The sequence below is a fragment of the Triturus cristatus genome, chromosome 2_1 (assembly GCF_964204655.1).
Source record: "Triturus cristatus chromosome 2_1, aTriCri1.1, whole genome shotgun sequence".
Lineage (NCBI taxonomy): Eukaryota > Metazoa > Chordata > Amphibia > Caudata > Salamandridae > Triturus > Triturus cristatus.
The window spans coordinates 1,176,252,057-1,176,270,206 of NC_140581.1; the positions used below are offsets into that span (position 1 = coordinate 1,176,252,057).

Here is an 18,150-nt window from a genome sequence, read left to right on the forward strand (position 1 = left end):
TCATTCTGCGCCTCACTGTCTTGTTTCTGCACCTCACTGTCTTCTTTCTGCGCCTCTCTAGCCTCTTTATGGTCCTCTCTATCCTATTTCTGCTCCTCTTGAGACTTACTTCACCTCTCTAGCCTCTTTCTACACCTCTCTTCCCTCTTTCTACCACTGTCTCTTCTTTCTGCACCTCACTCTTTTCTTTCTGCATCTCATGCCTCTTTCTGCTCCTCAGTCTCTTCTTTCTGCAACTCTTGCCACTTTTTGCACCTCACTCTCTTCTTACTGCACCTTTCTACCTTCTTTCTATACCTCACTCCTTTTTCTGCACCTCTCTTGCCTCTTTCTGTACCTCTCTTGCCTCTTTCTGCACCACTCTCTCCTTTCTGCACCTCTCTTGCCTCTTTCTGTGCCTCGCTCTCTTCTTTCTACAACTCTATAGCGTCTTTCTGTACCTCACCCTCTTTTCTATACCTCTCTTGCCTCTTTCTGCACCTAACTCTCTTCTTTCTGTTCCCCACTTTCTTCTTTCTGCAACTCTCTAGCATCTTTCTGCACCTCACTCTTTTTCTGCACCTCACTTGCCTCTTTTTGCACCTCACTCTCTTCTTTCTTCACCTCACTCACTTCTTCCTGCACCGCTCTTGCCTCTTTCTGCACCGTACTCTCTCCATTCTGCACCTCAGTCTTTTTTCTGCACCTCACTGTCTTTTTTCTGCACCTCACTGTCTCCTTTCTGCACCTCACGGTCTACTTTCTGCACATCTCTAGCTTCTTTCTGCACCTCACTCTCCTTTCTGCACCTCTCTGGCCTCTTTCTGCACCTCTCTTGCCTCTTTATGTACCTCAATATCTTCTTTCTGCACCTCACTTTTTTTTCCTGCACCTCTCTTCTTTTTGCACCTCACTTCCCTCTTTCTGCCCCTCTCATCTTTCTGCGCCTCTCGTCTTACTGCACCTCTCGACTCTTTTTGCACCTCTGTTGCCTCTTGCTACCCCTCTGTTGCCTCTTTCTGCACCTTTCTTGCCTGGTTCTGCGCCTCACTTGCCTCTTCCTGCACCTCGTTCTCTTCTTTCTGCACCTATCTTGCCTTTTTCTTCACCTCAATCTGTTCTTTCTTCACCTCACCCTCTTCTTTTTGCTCATCTCTTGCCTCTTTCTGCCCCTTTCTAGCCTCTTTCTGTGCCTCACTCTAGTTTTTGCACCTCTCTTGCCTCTTTCTGCACCTCTCTTCTTTCTGTGGTTCTCTAGCCTCTTTCTTCACCTTACTCTTCTTTCTGCACCTCTCATGCCTCTGTCTGAACCTCTTTTCCACTTTCTACACCTCGCTCCTTTCTGCACCTCTCTAGCCTCTGTCTGCACCTCTCTCTCTTCTTTCTGCACCATTCTTATCTCTTTCTGCACCTCACTTTTTTCTTTATGCACCTCACCCTCTTTGTTCTGCACCTCTCTAGCCTCTTTTTGCACCTCACTCTCTTTTTCCACACCTCTCTTGCCTCTTTCTGTGCCTCACTCTTCTTTCTGCACCTCACTTGCTTGTTTCTGCTCCTCACTTTCTTTATGCTACAACTCTCTAGCATCTTTCTGCACCTCACTCTTTTTCTGCACCTCTACTGCCTCTTTCTGTGTGAGAAGTTGGCCTGGTATATGCTGTCCACTAGTAATAGTGGGCACCTTGCACCAGTCCAAACAACCCCTTATTGATGATAGGTTAAAGACAACCTTTATTGAAAGCTATCCTAGTGGTAGCTATGGAGAGCAGCCTTCAGGCTAAGTCTTGAAGGAATGTAAAGCAGCTTCGTTTACCAGTCTATAATCTTTTGAGTGGCTAATTGAAAGGAGACCATACCAGGTATATATATAAAATATATGTATTTAATACTAAACACACCCCTCTAGTCTCTTTATGAGGCTAAAGGCAAAAGCACATAAGTTACACTTCAAATATTACAGTAAAATAGCACAATACACGTTGGGCCCTAGCGGCGTACCAAACCATATACTAAGAAAGTGGTATAAGAACCACGACTTAACTACACACAAGGTCTAGAGCCTGTAGAATCGATGGGACCCCAAGGAACCACCCATGGTAGTGACACAGGGGACCCACAGGGCCATGTGCAGTATGAAAACACAGCCGCGAGCTCCCGTTAGCTTCTATGGAGAAAGTCGCGGTTAGAATTTTAAAGTTTAAGGACACTTAGAGGTAGACTAGGAACAAACCCTTTTGGACTTAGATGGTTCTAGGGCCAAAACCCACGGGAGCACCGTAGTACTCGTGTTACCTCACCCAGGTAAGCCTGGTTCATAGGTGTCAAATGGTGTCGGGTCGCGTCATCGTTTTCAATGGCAGGAGACCAAAAAGTGCTGATGCCGAACAGATGAGAAGTGTCCGAAGAGATCCAAGCCTGGATCGAAGATGTGAAGAACCTGAAAGCAGGGGGAACAGTGTGGAGAAGTGTAGCTCACTGGTTAGAGGAGGCATACCCTGAAGCAGAGGTCAGACCTGGGACCAGGGTTCGATTCCCGACGCGGCAGGGTCTGGAGCCCAATTGTCCACGGACTCGATAATTCTCGCTTCGGTGCCTACTCTAAGCACGAGTTCACACTATGCAGCTCTGGGCAACAAGCTTGCTTAATCTCCACAACGGCCCCCCGCGGCAGGATGCCTGGCTTTCACCTTGGGGATGCCCAGTACGGGTTATCTCACAGGGAAAAACCAGGACGGGTTCCCAATGCAAGCGCCGAGATGCCCAAGGGTAATTTGAGCGCTATATAAGACTGCACATACATACATACATACATACATACATACATACATACAGTGTCTGGGTCACTTGCCAGTGACCAGGGGCACGATAGGCGAATGCCCACCGATGTCGGGTGCTTCAGGTGAGAAGAGGTGAAGCTTGACTCTTCAGCCACGAGGACCAGGAGGCGTCTAGGACGACCAGGAGCTGGATTCGAGCTGTCCCACGAAGGATGTCGAGTGCTGCAGCGTCGGTGCCCAGATTGGACACAACAAGCCTTGGTAACAGCAACCCACGCAGAAAGAGAAGAAATGCTTCGGTGTGGGCCAGCAAGGTCCTGGGGACTCCCCAAGCGATGGATAGTCAGGGCATGTCTGGAGCAACCAGTGAAGCCCAATTAAAGTAAGAGTTGCCTTCACAGGGACCCACCAGTCGACGGACCAGGGATCGCGAAGGAGCCTTGAGCGAACACACAAAGGGCGGGCTCACGGAACACTCGTGGAGTGTAGGTCAGCAATCGTCGGTGGAAAAGGTGCTCGGGCCTGGGCTACAAGTAACCCAATGTACAGCCTCAAAGGACGTCGAAAAGCTGATGCACTTGCAATTGTGCGCGGTGACCAGGAAGTCCGGTTCCACATTACCCATGCAGCTACGGGTCTCAGCTTTGCTGGGGACTCGGGTCGGCCTCAGGGAAGTCTGGAAATCCACCTCCTGTGATGCAGTTACTTCGGAGATGCACACCGGTCAGATGCTTTGTTGGTGCCTGCCAAGCAGGGGAGCGACTCTTTTACTCCAAGGGAGATTCTTCAGTCATCTTGCGTCGTGCAGATCGTCGAAGTTCCAGTATTCAGTTTCAGAGTTTTGTCCAGGGATATCTAAAGTTCTGGTTACAGATGTTCCTTCTTTATACCCAAGGAAGAGGTTGGACTAATTCAGGGGCCCCACCTTAGGGAGGGTTTGGAAAGAGGGGTTGCTACACCCATTTCTTTTGTCCAGTTTCGCGCCAGACGAGGGGCTGGTAGCCCCTGCAAACGGTTTGAGCTGGATTATGCACAGGGACACCAAATGTGCCCCCAGTGCAGGACTTCAAAGCACTCTGAGTGCACCCACCCAGCCCCAATACACGAAAGCTTGTCTGGGAGGTGGTGACACCTCCCTGTGACAGGAAACCGATTATCCAGGCCTCCCCTGCCGGAGTTTCGGTCAGCAGCAGGAGGCCAGACTCGTGTTTGTGGCTGCAGCATCCATTTTGTGATGCCAGGGCTCTTTTAAGCTGGTACCGGGTATACCGGTGCTGTCATGTCTCTCCCTCTAGAAGGGTGGGATCATAATCCCACACCAGTTACTGGTGTGGGGGTATGAGTCCAAGATGTTTGACACCAAACCACCAAACACAACATGTTTCCATGCAGCCAGTCCAAAGTTAGCATTTATCGTTTGGTTATAAATCACTTAAGAGTATATGGTCAGGCTGCATCACAGACAACCCCGAAGAAGAGATTCCGAAGGCTGCAGAGGGGCTCTGCTCATGCATGGGCATCCTCTCACACAAAACCAAGCATCCTGCCTTCAGGATTGATAAGGCCTGGTGACTGATAGGTTTATATGTGCAGTGATAAGTGAGATATAGAGAACCAATCTCAGTAAGGGGTGCATGCACCACCTTACCCAGTCTGCAGTTGCAGACCTGTGGTGTCATTTTGGAGGGCTTCCCACGGGTGGCATAATACATGCTGCAGCCCCTGGTAGGCCTCTGGGGTACCCATGCCCTGGGTACATAGTATGCCATATACTAGGGACTTATAAGGGCACCTCAGAATCCAATCTGTTGTGTACCTAAGGTATTAGGAATCTATTTAGAGAGGAAGCAGCTAGGCTGGGGTCCTAAATAGCAGGGCCCCAGCTAGACTAAAGTTGAAAAACCGTGTTACATCAGATAAAAGTGGAGGTAACCATAAGAAGCAGATCCTAGTCTCCTACATTCTGCACCTCACTCTCTTCTTTCTGCACCTCACTCACTTCTTCCTGCACCTCACTCTCTTCATTCTGCACCACATTCTCTTCATTCTGCTCCTCACTGCCTGCTTTTTCTAGCCTCTTTCTGCATCTCTAGCCTCTTTCTGCACCTCACTCTCTTCTTTCTGCACCTCTCGGCCTCTTTCTGCACCTCTCGGCCTCTTTCTGCACCTCTCTAGCCTTTCTCCACCTCACTCTCTTCTTTCTGCACCTCACTCCCCTCTTTCTGCACCTCACTCCCCTCTTTCTGCACCTCACTCCCCTCTTTCTGCACATCTCCCCTCTTTCTGCACATCTCGCCTCTTTCTGCACCTCTGTTGCCTCCTTCTACACCTCAGTCTCTTCTTTCTACACCTCTGTTGCCTCGTTCTGTACCTCTGTTGCCTCTTTCTGTACCTCTGTTGCCTCTATGCACCTCTACAGCCTTTTTTCACTCCTCACTCTCTTCTTTCTGCACCTCTCTAGCCTCTTTCTGCACCTCTCTAGCCTTTCTCCACCTCACTCTCTTCTTTCTGCACCTCACTCTTCTTTCTGCACCTCACTCTTCTTTCTGCACCTCACTCCCCTCTTTCTGCACCTCACTCCCCTCTTTCTGCACCTCTCCCCTCTTTCTGCACCTCTCCCCTCTTTCTGCACCTCTCCCCTCTTTCTGCACCTCTCCCCTCTTTCTGCACCTCTCCCCTCTCTCTGCACCTCTCGCCTCTCTCTGCACCTCTCGCCTCTTTCTGCACCTCTCGCCTCCTTCTACACCTCTGTTGCCTCCTTCTACATCTCAGTCTCTTCTTTCTACAGCTCTGTTGCCTCGTTCTGTACCTCTGTTGCCTCTTTCTGTACCTCTCTTGCCTCTATGCACCTCTCCAGTCTTTTTCCACACCTCACTCTCTTCTTTTTGCACCTATCTTGCCTCATTCTGCACGAGACTCTTCTTTCTTCACCTCACACTCTTTTTTCTACATCTCTAGCTCCATTCTGCACCTCTCAAACCTCTTTCTTCACCTCACTCTACTTTCTACACCTCCCTTGCCTCTTTCTGCACCTGTATTGCCTCTTTCTGCACCTCACTCTCTACTTTCTGCACCTCTCTTGCCTCTTTCTGTACCTTTCTTGCCTCTTTCTGCACCTCACCTTCTTTTTGCAAATCACTCTCTTCTTTCTGCACTTCCTTTGCCTCTTTCTGCACCTCACTCTTCTTTCTACACCTCTCTTCTTTCTGCACCTCTCTTTCCTCTGCACCTCTCTTTCTGTACATCACTTGCCTCTTTCTGCACCTCTCTTGCCTCTTTCTGCACCTCTCTTGCCTCTGTCTGCACCTCTCTTGTCTCTTTCTGCACCTCGCTTTTCTTTCTGCACCTCTGTTTCTTCTTTCTGCACCTGTGTTGCCTCTTACTATACCTCATTATTTCTTTCTGCATCCCATGCCTCTTTTTGCACCTCACCCTCTTCTTTCTGCACCTCACTCTTCTTTCTGCACCTCTTGTGCCTGTTTCTGCACCTCTTACCTGTTTCTGCACCTCTTGTGCCCCTCCACACCTCACTCTCTACTTTCTGTACCTCTCTTGCCTCTTTCTGCACCTCACTCTCTTCTTTCTGCTCCCTTCTTTCCTCTTTCTGCACCTCACACTCTTCTTTCTGTACATCTATTGACTCTGTCAGCACCTCTCTTGCCTCTTTCTGCATCTCACTGTCTTCTTTCTGCACTTCTCTTGCCTCTTTCTGCACCTCTCTTCTTTCTGCACCTCTCTTGCCTTTCTGTACATCTCTTGCCTCTTTCTGCACCTCAAGCTCTTCTTTCTGCACCGCACTCTCTTCTTTCAGCTCCTCATTTGCCTCTTTCTGTACCCCACTTGCCTCTTTCTTCACTACCCTCTTGCCTCTTCCTGCACCTCACTCTTCTCTCTGCACCTCTCTTGCCTCTTTCTGCGCGACACTCTTTTTTCGTCACCTCATTCTTTTTTTTCTGCAACTCTCTTGCCTCTTTCTGCACCTCATTTGCATCCTTCTTCACTACCCTCTTGGCCCTTCCTGCACCTCACTCTTCTTTCTGCACTCCCTTACTTCTTCCTGCACCTCACTCTCTTCATTTTGCACCTCACTCTCTTCATTCTGCACCTCACTGTTCATTTTACACCTCACTGTCTTCTTTCTGCACCTCACTGTCTTCTTTCTCTTCCTTTGTGTCTTTTTCTGCACCTCTCTAGTCTTTCTTCTCCTCTCTAGCCTCTTTCTGCACCTGTTTTGCCTTTCTGCACCTCATTCTTCTTTCTGTACCGCTCTTGCCTCTTTCTGTACCACAATCTCTTCTTTCTGCAACTCGCTGTCTTCTTTATGTACCTCTCTAGCCTCTTTCCACACCTCACTCTCTACTTTCTGCACCTCTCTAGCCTCTTTCTGCTCCTGTCTTGCCTCTTTCCGTACCTCACTCTCTACTTTCTGCACCTCTTGCCTCTTTCCACACCTCACTCTCTTCTTTCTCCACCTCTCTTGCCTCTTTCTGCACCTGTCTTGCATTTCTGCACCTCACTCTCTACTTTCTGCAACTCATTCTCTTCTTTCTGCACCTCTCTAGCCTCTTTCCACACCTCACTCTCTTATTTCTGCACCCCTCTTTCCTCTTTCTGTACCTCACTCTCTTCTTTCTGCACCCGTCTTGCCTCTTTCTGCACCTCACTCTTTCTGCACCTCTCATGCCTTTTTCTGCACCGGTCATGCCTTTTCTGCACCTCTCTAGCCTCTTTCTGCCCCTCTCTTGCCTCTTCCTACACCTGTCTTGCCTTTTTCTGCACCTCACTCTTTTCTTTCTGCATCTTTTGCCTCTTTCTGCACCTCACTTGTCTCTTTTTTGCACCCCATTCTTCTTTCGCCACCTTTCTTGCCTCTTTTTGCACCTCACTCTTTTCTTTCTGCATCTCATGCCTCTTTCTGCACATCATTCTCTACTTTCTGTGAGTCACCCTCTTTTTTCTGCACCTCTCTTGCCTCTTTCTGCACCTGACTCTCTCCTTTCTGCACCTGACTCTCTCCTTTCTGCGCCTCTTGCCTCTTTCTGCGCCTCACTTTAATTTTTATGCACCTCACCTTCTTTTTTTGTCATCTCCCTAGCCTCTTTCTGCACCTCATTTGCCTCTTTCTGAACTCACTTGTCTCTTTCTGTACCTCCCTCTCCTTTCTGCACCTCCCTCGCTTCTTCCTGTACCTCTCTTGCCTCTTTCTGCAGCTCACTCTCTTCATTCTGCACCTCACTCTCTTCATTCTGCACCTCTCTAGCCTCTTTTTGCTCCTCTCTAGTCTCTTTTTGCTCCTCTCTAGCCTCTTTTTGCTCCTCTCTAGCCTCTTTTTGCTCCTCTCTTGCCTCTTTCTGTACCTCTCTTGAGTCTTTCTGCACCTCAATCTCTTCTTTCTGCACCTCACTCTCTTCTTTCAGCTTCTCACTTGCATCTTTCTGTACCCCACTTGCCTCTTTCTTCACTACCCTCTTGCCTCTTCCTGCACCTCACTCTTCTTTCTGCACCTCTCTTGCCTCTTTCTGCACGACACTCTTCTTTCGTCACCTCATTCTTTTCTTTCTGCACCTCTCTTGCCTCGTTCTGCAGTTCGCTCTTCTTGTGCCATGCGGCTGGAACCTATACGTGCTCTCTGTTGAATTTCCATTTCAAATGTTAGTCACTGTGCTCTTTACGGAGAAATGTCAGCCCGGAAATGGTCAAAACCTAAATGCTTTTGCTCCTGCCATGCTCGGAGATCCATTTTGGAGATCCAGGACATCTGTCCTTGGGGAATGGCTCCTGCACACATCTCCAAGTCAAGGTATGGTTGTGGCCATATCTTTCTTTTTATGTCACTCCTGTTCATGGGGCAGGTAGTCTGATCGGCTGACCAACTCCCTAAACTAACCTTGAATACATTTTAGAAATTGTTTCATGTCCTGAAGGACATCCACCAGGCATCAGAGAACAGCCTCACTTCTGGTGCTCCCAGGCCTCTTCTGCTTTTCTAGCTCCTCATACATCACTGAAGTGATAGCTTTTACCTAGGCCTTGTTGGCCATGTTCCCAGTTCTCTGTGGTGTGCATTGATGCTGTTAGTGCTAGTGGCCTCATCCCCTACATCAGTCGAACACTGTTGATGCTCCTGAAGCCATTCCAACCCGGTTCAAATGGAAATTGAAAAGATAGTGTTTTGCTCAGAGAGTTTGTTTCTTTGTTCGTGAAATGCCATGTTCCTGTTGGCACATTTCTCCCATGCCTTTTTGGAAATGACGCGGACAGTGGTTCTGCTTCATCTGAGCCACCTGAAAGGCCATATTGCTAAAGTGGCTTGGGATGGGTTTGATGCCACCAAGCAAATTCTTACATCTATTCTTGATTTCATGGATTATGTAGCCAAGTCTGTCTATAACCATTCATAGACACACTTAGATGCTGTCCAGTTTTTTCTGAGAAGGCATTCAGACAAATGTGATGGATATACCCTTTGATTGCACCCGCGGCTATGATGAAAAACACAAATTTAACCGTAGAACAAGGGTGCAAAACTTTTCTTGATTTGGTCTCTCCTGCTTGACAGTCCTAATGGCAGTATGGAAAATCCAAAGGCTACCTGAGAATTCCAGGCTTCTCAAACTGGACAACAGTCATCTCAGCCTTTCCCTGGCTATGGAAGATGTGGAGGATAGAGCTGCTGCCAAGAGCGACAGCAGTGGTCCTCTTCTTTCTATGAGACAGGTTAGGGCTCAAACTGCCAATTTTCCCAGTAAACAAGATGGAAGAGGTCTCAATCTCAGTCTGGTATTTGTCATTTGAATTCCTTCTTTTTGAGGAAGTCTTTACACCATTGCTCCCGGCACAGGTTCTTTTCCCCTATCTCGACGACTGGCTGTTGAAGGCGGGCTCATCCCGGACAGTAGTCTCCCACCTCCAGACTACGGCCGACCTCCTGCATTTGGTGGGGTTCTCCATCAATGTGCCAAAGTCGCACCTGATTGCCTCCTTGAAGCTCCTCTTCATCGGAGCCATTCAAAGATACCACGCACTTTCGGGTCTATCCTCCCGAACGGCGAGTCCAGGATATTCAGGCTCTGATTCCGATCTTTCAGCGTCTATCCTGGGTTTCGGTCAGGATGACCCTGAGGCTGCTGGTCCTCATGGATTCCTGCATCCTTCTGGTCGATCATGCCAGATGACATATGCAGGATCTGCAGTGGGACCTGAAGTTCCAATGGGCGCAGCATCACGTCCGATTACGTCCAGATCTCGGAGGGCACTGCACAACAATTTCAGTGGTGGCTCACGAACCAGCATTGGGTCAATGGCAGATCCCTTGCCCTTACCCAACCAGAGCACACAGTTGTGACGATGCGTCCCTCCTGGAATGGGGCAGCCACATGGGAGAGGCGGAGATCAGAGGCCTCTGGTCTCTGGCGGAGTCCAGGCTCCTATCAACCTTTTGGAGCTCCGGGCGATCCGACCTGCACTGAAGGCATTCCTTCCCTCTTTCAAGGGGAGATTAGTGCAGGTGTTCACAGACAACACCACCGCCATGTGGTACTGCAACAAACGGCCCTGCGCCTCTGGACATGGCTGGAATACCAGGGCATTTCTGTGATGGTTCAACACCTGGCAGGTTCACTGAAAGCCAGGGCGGACAAACTCAGCCGCCGGTGCATGATGGATCACGAATGGCGTCTTCCCTCAGAGGTGGCGCAAGGTATCTTTCAACAGTGGGGAGAGCCTTGGTTAGATCTATTCGCCACCGAAGAGAACACGCAATGTCTGCAGTTCTGTGCATTGGAATCTCTAAGGCGGCACTCGCTCGGCGTCGCTTTTTGTCGCGAGTGGAGTTGCGGTCTGTTGTACGCCTTTCCGCCTACACCACTTCTGCCCAGAGTGCTGAAGAAGATTTGGCGCGACCGGGCCAAAGTCATTCTTGTGGCTCCGAACTGGGCTCGAAGAGTTAGGTATCCCCAGCTACTCAGTATGACCATCGATTCCCCGATCCGACTGCCTCTTCGGCAGGATCTTCTGTTGCAGCAACAGTGGACGGTCCTCCACCCGAACCTGTCCAGTCTCCACATCCTTGCGTGGAGATTGAGCGGCAGCAGTTGATTCCTTTCGACTTGCCTCCTGACGTCTGTGATTTCATTCTGGCAGCCAGGTGTCCCTCCACTAAGTTGGTATACGCCTGCAGGTTGAAGAAGTTTGTGGCATGGTGCACAGCATAGGCTGTGGATCCCTTTTCTGCCCCTCTTTCAGAAGTACTACTGTTCCTTCTTTCTTTGGCCCAGCAGGGCTCTGCTCTGGGCACTATGAAGGGCTATCTTTCTGCTATTTCAGCCTTTCTTAGGCTTCCTGATCAGCCCCCTCTTTTCAAGTCCCTTGTTGTAAATAGATTCCTCAAAGGCATTCCTCACCTTTTCCCTCCTATTCCTTTTGTGATGCCACAGTGGGACTTAAACCTGGTTCTTACATACTTGATGTGCGCTCCCTTTGAGCCTCTTCATAATTGTCCTCTGGGTCTCTTAACTCTGAAGACTGCTTTCCTGGTTGCCATAACCTCCGCTAGGCGAGAGTGAGCTCCAGCCTCTTTCTTGTAAGCCTCCTTTTCTATCTGTCCATCCGGACATGGTTGTGCTCAAAACACGTCCATCCCTTCTGCCAAAGGTTGTCACTGCTTTTCACATCCGGCAAACCATCACTTTGCCCACCTTTTTTCTGCCTCCGCATCCTTCCAGAGAGGAAGAGAGTCTCCACCGACTGGCCCCAAAACGTGCGCTCTCATTTTACCTGAATCGCACACAACAGTTCCGGGTGGATGACAAGCTCTTTGTTGGCTACGTAGGCGCCAAAAAAGGTCGGGCCGTACACAAGCGGACTTTCTCCCGATGGGTCATCTTGTGTATTAAAGCCTGTTATTCTCTGGCAACAAGTTATTACCATCGGTAACAATATATCTGTAAGAAACATTAGTGAGTGATAGATTCCTTACCGCCCCACCCATCCTCCCCGTTCTGCGAACTGATTTCTAGGGTTAAGGTCATCCCTTTGCAGGACCCTAGTTTCAATGCACCAGTGGTCAGTATATTGCATGGCTCTGAGTTCCTGGCGCGGAAAGTCGTGTACAGAACTGACGTCAGCGCACAAGGGCGGCGTCTAAGTAGCCGCCACGACGTCATCTCGGCGACCACGACGCGAACGACAGACACGGAGCCGCACGACGACACCTTCCGACGCGCAGGGGTACTGCTGACGAAAACTTTTCGGATCCAGTCTCTTGCCTGGGGATAATTCTAAGGTAAGGAATCTATTACTAACTAATGTTTCTTACAGGTATATCATTACCGAAGGTAAGTAACTTGTTCGTTTTGCATTGATATTTTGTTTTCTCTTTTGATACGCTGGCTGTTCCTAGATGGAAGAGGCAGTGCAGCATAAAATGTACTATTTTCCTGCAGCCTTGTCTTCTATTTGTCAAAAAGTGTCAGTGAGTGTGTTGGGCAAATTTGACATGGGTAAAGACCATTTCTTTAATGCTGTCTAGGATTATTTTTGTCCAGGACATCAGAAAATTTGTGACATGGAGGTTTCCTGAAATTACTGCCTTTTCCCTAAGATCTGTAAGCGTCAACACTTAGTGTTTCTGTGGCAAGGCTACTTGATGATTTCTCTTTGCATACCCAACTCCCATGGGTTATCTCTTTGGCATTGATTCTAGAGATGAGCAACCTGATGTAGAAGTATTTATAAGAAGAATAAATTTTTTCTCTATGGAATGATCTGTCTATTGGATACTCTAGCTCCCTACAGATTTCTCACCAACAAACTCACCTCTGTATTCTGAACAGTAGTTTGGCATGCGAATAAGGTTCTAACTGAGTTTCTGCTCTGCATTCCAGTCAGTTTTGTCAGTCTCGTCTTCTAAGGGAAAAGGGTGAGTGCTGACAGCGTACAGGGATGATGTCATGTCTGGGTAGGAATGGGAGAAGGGTTGGAGCTGTGGCATCCCTTCTGGTGTGGGATAGCAGTTTCAGATTTTCTTAATCGAGTTCGGTCCTGCAGAGGATTCTACAGGTGAGGAATCTGCACAGAGAATCCAAAAGAAAAGATCATTACTAAAGGTGCTTTTATATATTTGGGACTTTATGGCAGAATTGCCCTGAGTAGAAAATATACGAAAGTGATTGAGATTAATATCTCTCCTTGTGTGGGATGCCCTTGTTGTCTCCTTTCTCAGAAGCCAAAAGTTGCCATTCATTTGTACCTTTGACTTGGGGCTGAAAAATGTGAGGGAGTGAAAGAAATGAATTCTTACAGAATAGGCATGTGTTTTGCAAGGAACAAGATTGTAAGATTGTTTCATCTGACCTAAAATTAAAGCACCCTTCCGTTAACTACTTTTTTGTTTCTGATAAGCACTTAAGGACTAGTGATCAATGGCCTATATACAACTGTTAAATGTAGCCCCATATGAATTTTGACAGTGTAGGAGCATCAGAGCGTGTGAGGATGAATACGATCTAAATGTTTCTACATTTAAAATCGCAATATGGAAATGGAATATAAAACAGCTGATTTTGTCACATTGACATTAGAGGAAAATTAGGGCATTTATCCATAGAAGTGTGTCATAAACTTTGAGCTACAACTCCTCAAGCAGTGGAGACTTTGTATAAGGAACTGATGAAGAGATAACTTGAATATTTATTATGTCTTATAATATTCGCTTGTGTTATTTGAGTCAAGATTTGACCCTAAACGTAAATAATCCTATTTTTGAAAATGACATAGGTGTTCTTTCACCTCTAGGACCTTCTTTACTTCTGTTTGAGTAGCTTATCACTAACAGTATCGGAGCTGCCTTCTACCTACATACGTACCTCGACAATGTTTGCCCCTTTACAAGCAGTTAGGCCCCATACACTTGATACACTCTCAAATGCCACTTTTTCCTACTAATCAGACACCTTTCTTCCAGTAAATTCTTCACTCTCAGAATTACACTTCTTCCATTTACTTTCCTACAAGTTATTCATTACCGTATCTCTCCTCACAATGCCACATTCTAATACTTCTGGGTTAGTCAGTGGCATTTCATCTGATATTACTGCTGTCAGGGGAGAATCTGGAGACCTTGACAAAATGTTATTTACAGTAGCTATGTTCAAAATGATTTGCTGACATCAGAACATGCGCCTTATTTTAGGTAGGGGTTCATGTTCTAACGGACTTATTGGTATCAAAAAAGTCATCGATGAACCTTTCTCAACAGATTAGCTAATGCAATATTTGTAATATTCTAGGTGCTAGCACTACACCTCGATTCCCAGCTGATGGTTTCAGAGAAAAATCTGCACCTCATCACAAAGTTGAGAAAACGTGGCAAGTTAGCGCACCACAAAATGCAAGACAGGCATGGAATTCACAGTCCAAATCAGTACCACCAAAAATACCACCACCACCTAAACCTGCAACTCCGGGAAAATCCAATTACAAAGTGAACTTCAGTGTAATTGGTGGGCGAGAGGAGAGGGGAATCCGAACGCCAAGTTTTGGTAAGTTGTGAAGCCTTTTTCAAATGCTAAAATCAGAGTAAACTTTAGTGGGATGGAATGTGGACAAGTAAAGGATGTGATTAGTTCCGTCTTGCAAATTAGGTATATTGGTTGTATATTAGTTGGTTATCATTTTTGCCTTGCTAATACTGTTATCACATTTGCAATGTTGAGGTAATTATGTATAGTATTCAGCAATTAAGACGCATTGTATTTTTTCAACTTGTTTTTATTGCATTTTTCCAAAAGAAAACCAATGCCACAATGCGTAACATACAGAGCGTGTCAACAGAGTGCTGGCATGTGGAATGACATGCAAAATAAGAGTGGCGCATATAACAGTGGTAACCAAATAAAAATGCAGGTACATACATTGATTGATAGATATTAGTAGTTCCATTTGTAATAACCAGCTAGCTGACATAGCGTCTATTTTTGCAATTAAGTGCAACTCACTCAGTGAGTTCTGGGTGGAGCAACAAGTAAGAGCAGAGCAGCTGCTAAATGTTCTTTGGCCGCGAAGCGCGAGGTAATAGGGCCTCGTAGGTATCGCTGGTGGTATTGGAATACATTAAGTCTCTTAGCCAAGCCTTCGCTGTTGGTGGTGCGGACCCGCCCCAGTGTAGGGAAATCTGCCTCCTGGCTATTACCAGAGTAATTGCAGCAATGCGTAGAATCCCAGCCCCCAGTTGTCGAACATACCCCAGCAGTGCAAGCAGCGGGGAGGGATTCAGCTCAGCCTCAACCATCGATGTCAAGTGTCCAAACACAGCCTCCCAGAATGCTAGCACAGGGGGGCAATTCCACGCCAAGTGTATGAAATACGCGTGCGCCATCGCACACCTCTGGCAATTGTCTGGCTTTGTACGATCCATTTTTGCGAGAAGTGTGGGAGTGACATAGACCCTATGTATGTATTTAAAGTGCTGGAGCTTGTGCTTCTTAGATCTGCCCACAACAATACACCAGTGTCTTGTCTGTCAAAGGGTGTTCTAAGTCCCTCTCCCAAACCCCGCACCCTCCCACCCACTTTCGAACGAAGTGACTGTGCAAGATGCTACAGTCTGGAGACTAGGTGTGTGCTGTCGGGCGACGTGATTATTGTAGAGAGAGGGGGAAACGTGGGGGGCTCCACTGTCAAGTGCCATATTGCAGCAGCCATCGAGGCCTGAGTCCTATGCACAAGATATCGGTCCAAAATGGATATATCGTGACCCTCTATCAAATCTGTAACTGAGCACATCTGGCTGCCCGAAACACATCTCCAATGGTTCAAAGCCGACAGCAGGTAAGCGCACGCTGTGTCAGGGTTTCCATGGTCGGGGACAACCAGGTGTTTTCAAGAATTGGTAAATGCGGAGAGTACAAATAGTCAGCTTTCAGATATTTACGAAGTCACTCCCAAGCCCAGCATGTAGTTTGTAATGTGTGAATCTCTGCTGCGGTTCTCGGGAGACCATGCAGGAGAATAGTGGAATGAGCATAGGAGCGAGCCTGCAAAAGTTTGGGCTTCAAGAATCTGAGTGGTACGAAAAATAAGCATAGTACGCCTGTGCGACTAGATAGTATAGGTAGAAGTCAGGCACTCCGAAACCCCCGTGCAGAGGACTGAGTGAGCCTCTGCAACCCCACCCGAATCTGTCCCCCAGCCTAAACCAACCGTATTAGCATGCTTCGAAGGGTATTAAAAAAAGTTGCTGTGAGTGGGATGGGGATGTTTGAAAACAGGTATAAGAACCGGGGCAGAACCACCATCTTAATAATCGCAATTCTGCCAGCGATCGATAATGGGAGCGCTAGCCAGTGTTGGATCTGTGTCGTGAGACGATCTGTGTCTGGGCCATAATTAAGGCAGATTACTTTCGATGCTGTGCGATGTGAAAAAAATGCCAGGATAGGTGGGTCATTGCACCAGCGCAGGGGGGGGGAAGTCCAGCACGAATGGAAGGGTAGTGTCCGTCATGGGAAAGATCTCAGACTTAGTCCAATTGATAACTAGACCAGAAAAGTGACAAAACACACCACCTCCCGAATAATCAGAGAGAGATTTGTAGCAGGCTCCTGCACAAATAAAAGGATATCGTCCGCCTATAAGGAGGCCAGAAGAGGACCCAATGAAATCCAAGCCCGTGCTGAAGGGGCTGCTCCTGAAAGTGACGCACCAGTGGGTCCATCGCAATGATGAATAGTAGGGGCGAGAGTGGACACCCCTGCCTGGTGCTGCGTGACAGGGGTAATTGATCCAAGAGTTCCCAATTGACTCTGAGTTGAGCAACAGGGTTAGTGTAAAGAAGTCGTATAAGGGTGCAGAAATCATTTGGGAAGCTCAATTTACTAAGTGCTACATGAATGGAAGGTCACTCCAAAGAGTCAAACACCTTTTTGGCGTCCAACAATATCGCTGCAGCGGAGCTAGCCGGTCAACCTGATTAATAAACGCAAATAGCTTGCACAGATTTGCAGAGGTAGATCAATTCAGGACGAAGCCTGATTGAAGAGGGGAGATGATCTGACCGATTAAAAGTGATATGGGCGCTGCGAATACCTTCGCCAATATCTTGTAGTCTTGGTTTAAAAGCGATAGAGGCCTATATGAAGCACATCTATCAGGTGATTTGCCCGGTTTAAGGAGCAGAGTTACGACAGCTTCTCGCATAGTAGGAGGGAGCTTGACTGAGTCCAATGCCTCTGCCTTCAGAAGATGCATGACTAAAAGAGTTTTGTATGTTTGATCAAATACGCCTGTAATACCATCCGTGCCAGGGGCACGGGAGCCATCCAGGCTGTCAATGGCATCGGTTATCTCATACGCGACAATAGGCGTAGCCAAAAATTGTCGCTGCCCTTCCTCAATCCACACCATAGCAATCTCCTCTAAATAATCGGAGCGGGCCCGCCAGTCAGTAGGGAGCGTGTAGTGTATAGCAGAGTATAATATGACAAGAAGGTGGAAAGGATGTCAGCGCTCTGCGTTACTGAGGTGTTATCCTCTGCTTGATTTTGAGTAATGTACGTGGTGTGTTGTCGAGAGGCAAGCAGCCGGGCCAGGGTGCGCTCTGATCTCTCTCCCTCACCGTACACACGAGCGCATGCATTTTTCCCCAAATAGGCGGTTTTGCGAGCGGCAAATTCCTGAAAGTAGCCCAGTATCTTCGCGCGCTGATGCAACGGGGGAGGAGTGGCCCCCTCCAGCACCCGGGCATCGAAATCCACAGCTCCTGCTCAGTAGTGTCAAGATTCCGGCGGATGCAGCGCAGAACCCCACCCTGCTTGGCTATACAAAATCCCCGAATGTATACTCTGAAGGCCTTCCACAAAGTGGAGTAGCGAGGCACAGTACCCAGGATCTGTAGGGACGCGCAGTGTTAGGTAAAGTCATCAATAATAATACTGGTGAATGGTCTTACAGGGTACGGGGCAAATATTCTGACTCTTGCATTGTGATCTGGGGTTATGTATCTATACGAGACCACGTATGTGACGCAGAATAGAAAAAGAAACCCTTGTCAGTAGTATGCCGATGTCGCCAGGCATTGGCCAATAAATATGTGTGCAGTAAGGTCTCAAGCTCCTCTGTAGAACATGGTTTTGTAAAATGACCATTGCCTGTAGTATCTGAAGCGGGCTGTAGTGTAAGGTTAAAGTCACCTGCAAATATAATGGAGTCAATTGGTATGCTATAAATATGCGTGGAGATTTTAGCAAAGAAGCCACGCGCGTCCACGTTCGGGACATACACATTGATTATTAGTATCCGCTTTGTGCACAAGCACACCGCCACCAGCAAGTATCTTCCCTCGGGGTCCCCAGTCACTGTCTGGGTCGTAAAGGGCAACGTATTTTGAATCAGGACA

At 47.8% G+C, this 18,150-nt stretch overlaps 1 protein-coding gene across 3 annotated transcripts in view; it reads left to right on the forward strand.

Annotated features, from left to right (window-relative positions):
* Nucleotides 1–18,150, forward strand: part of GAK (cyclin G associated kinase) — a 1,898,577-nt gene that overhangs the window by 1,644,785 nt on the left and 235,642 nt on the right. For all 3 annotated transcript variants that reach the window (XM_085636622.1, XM_085636624.1, XM_085636623.1), the window contains one exon: nt 14,045–14,296. In XM_085636622.1, the coding sequence (XP_085492748.1) occupies nt 14,045–14,296 (252 nt within the window). The remainder of the gene's footprint in view (nt 1–14,044; nt 14,297–18,150) is intronic.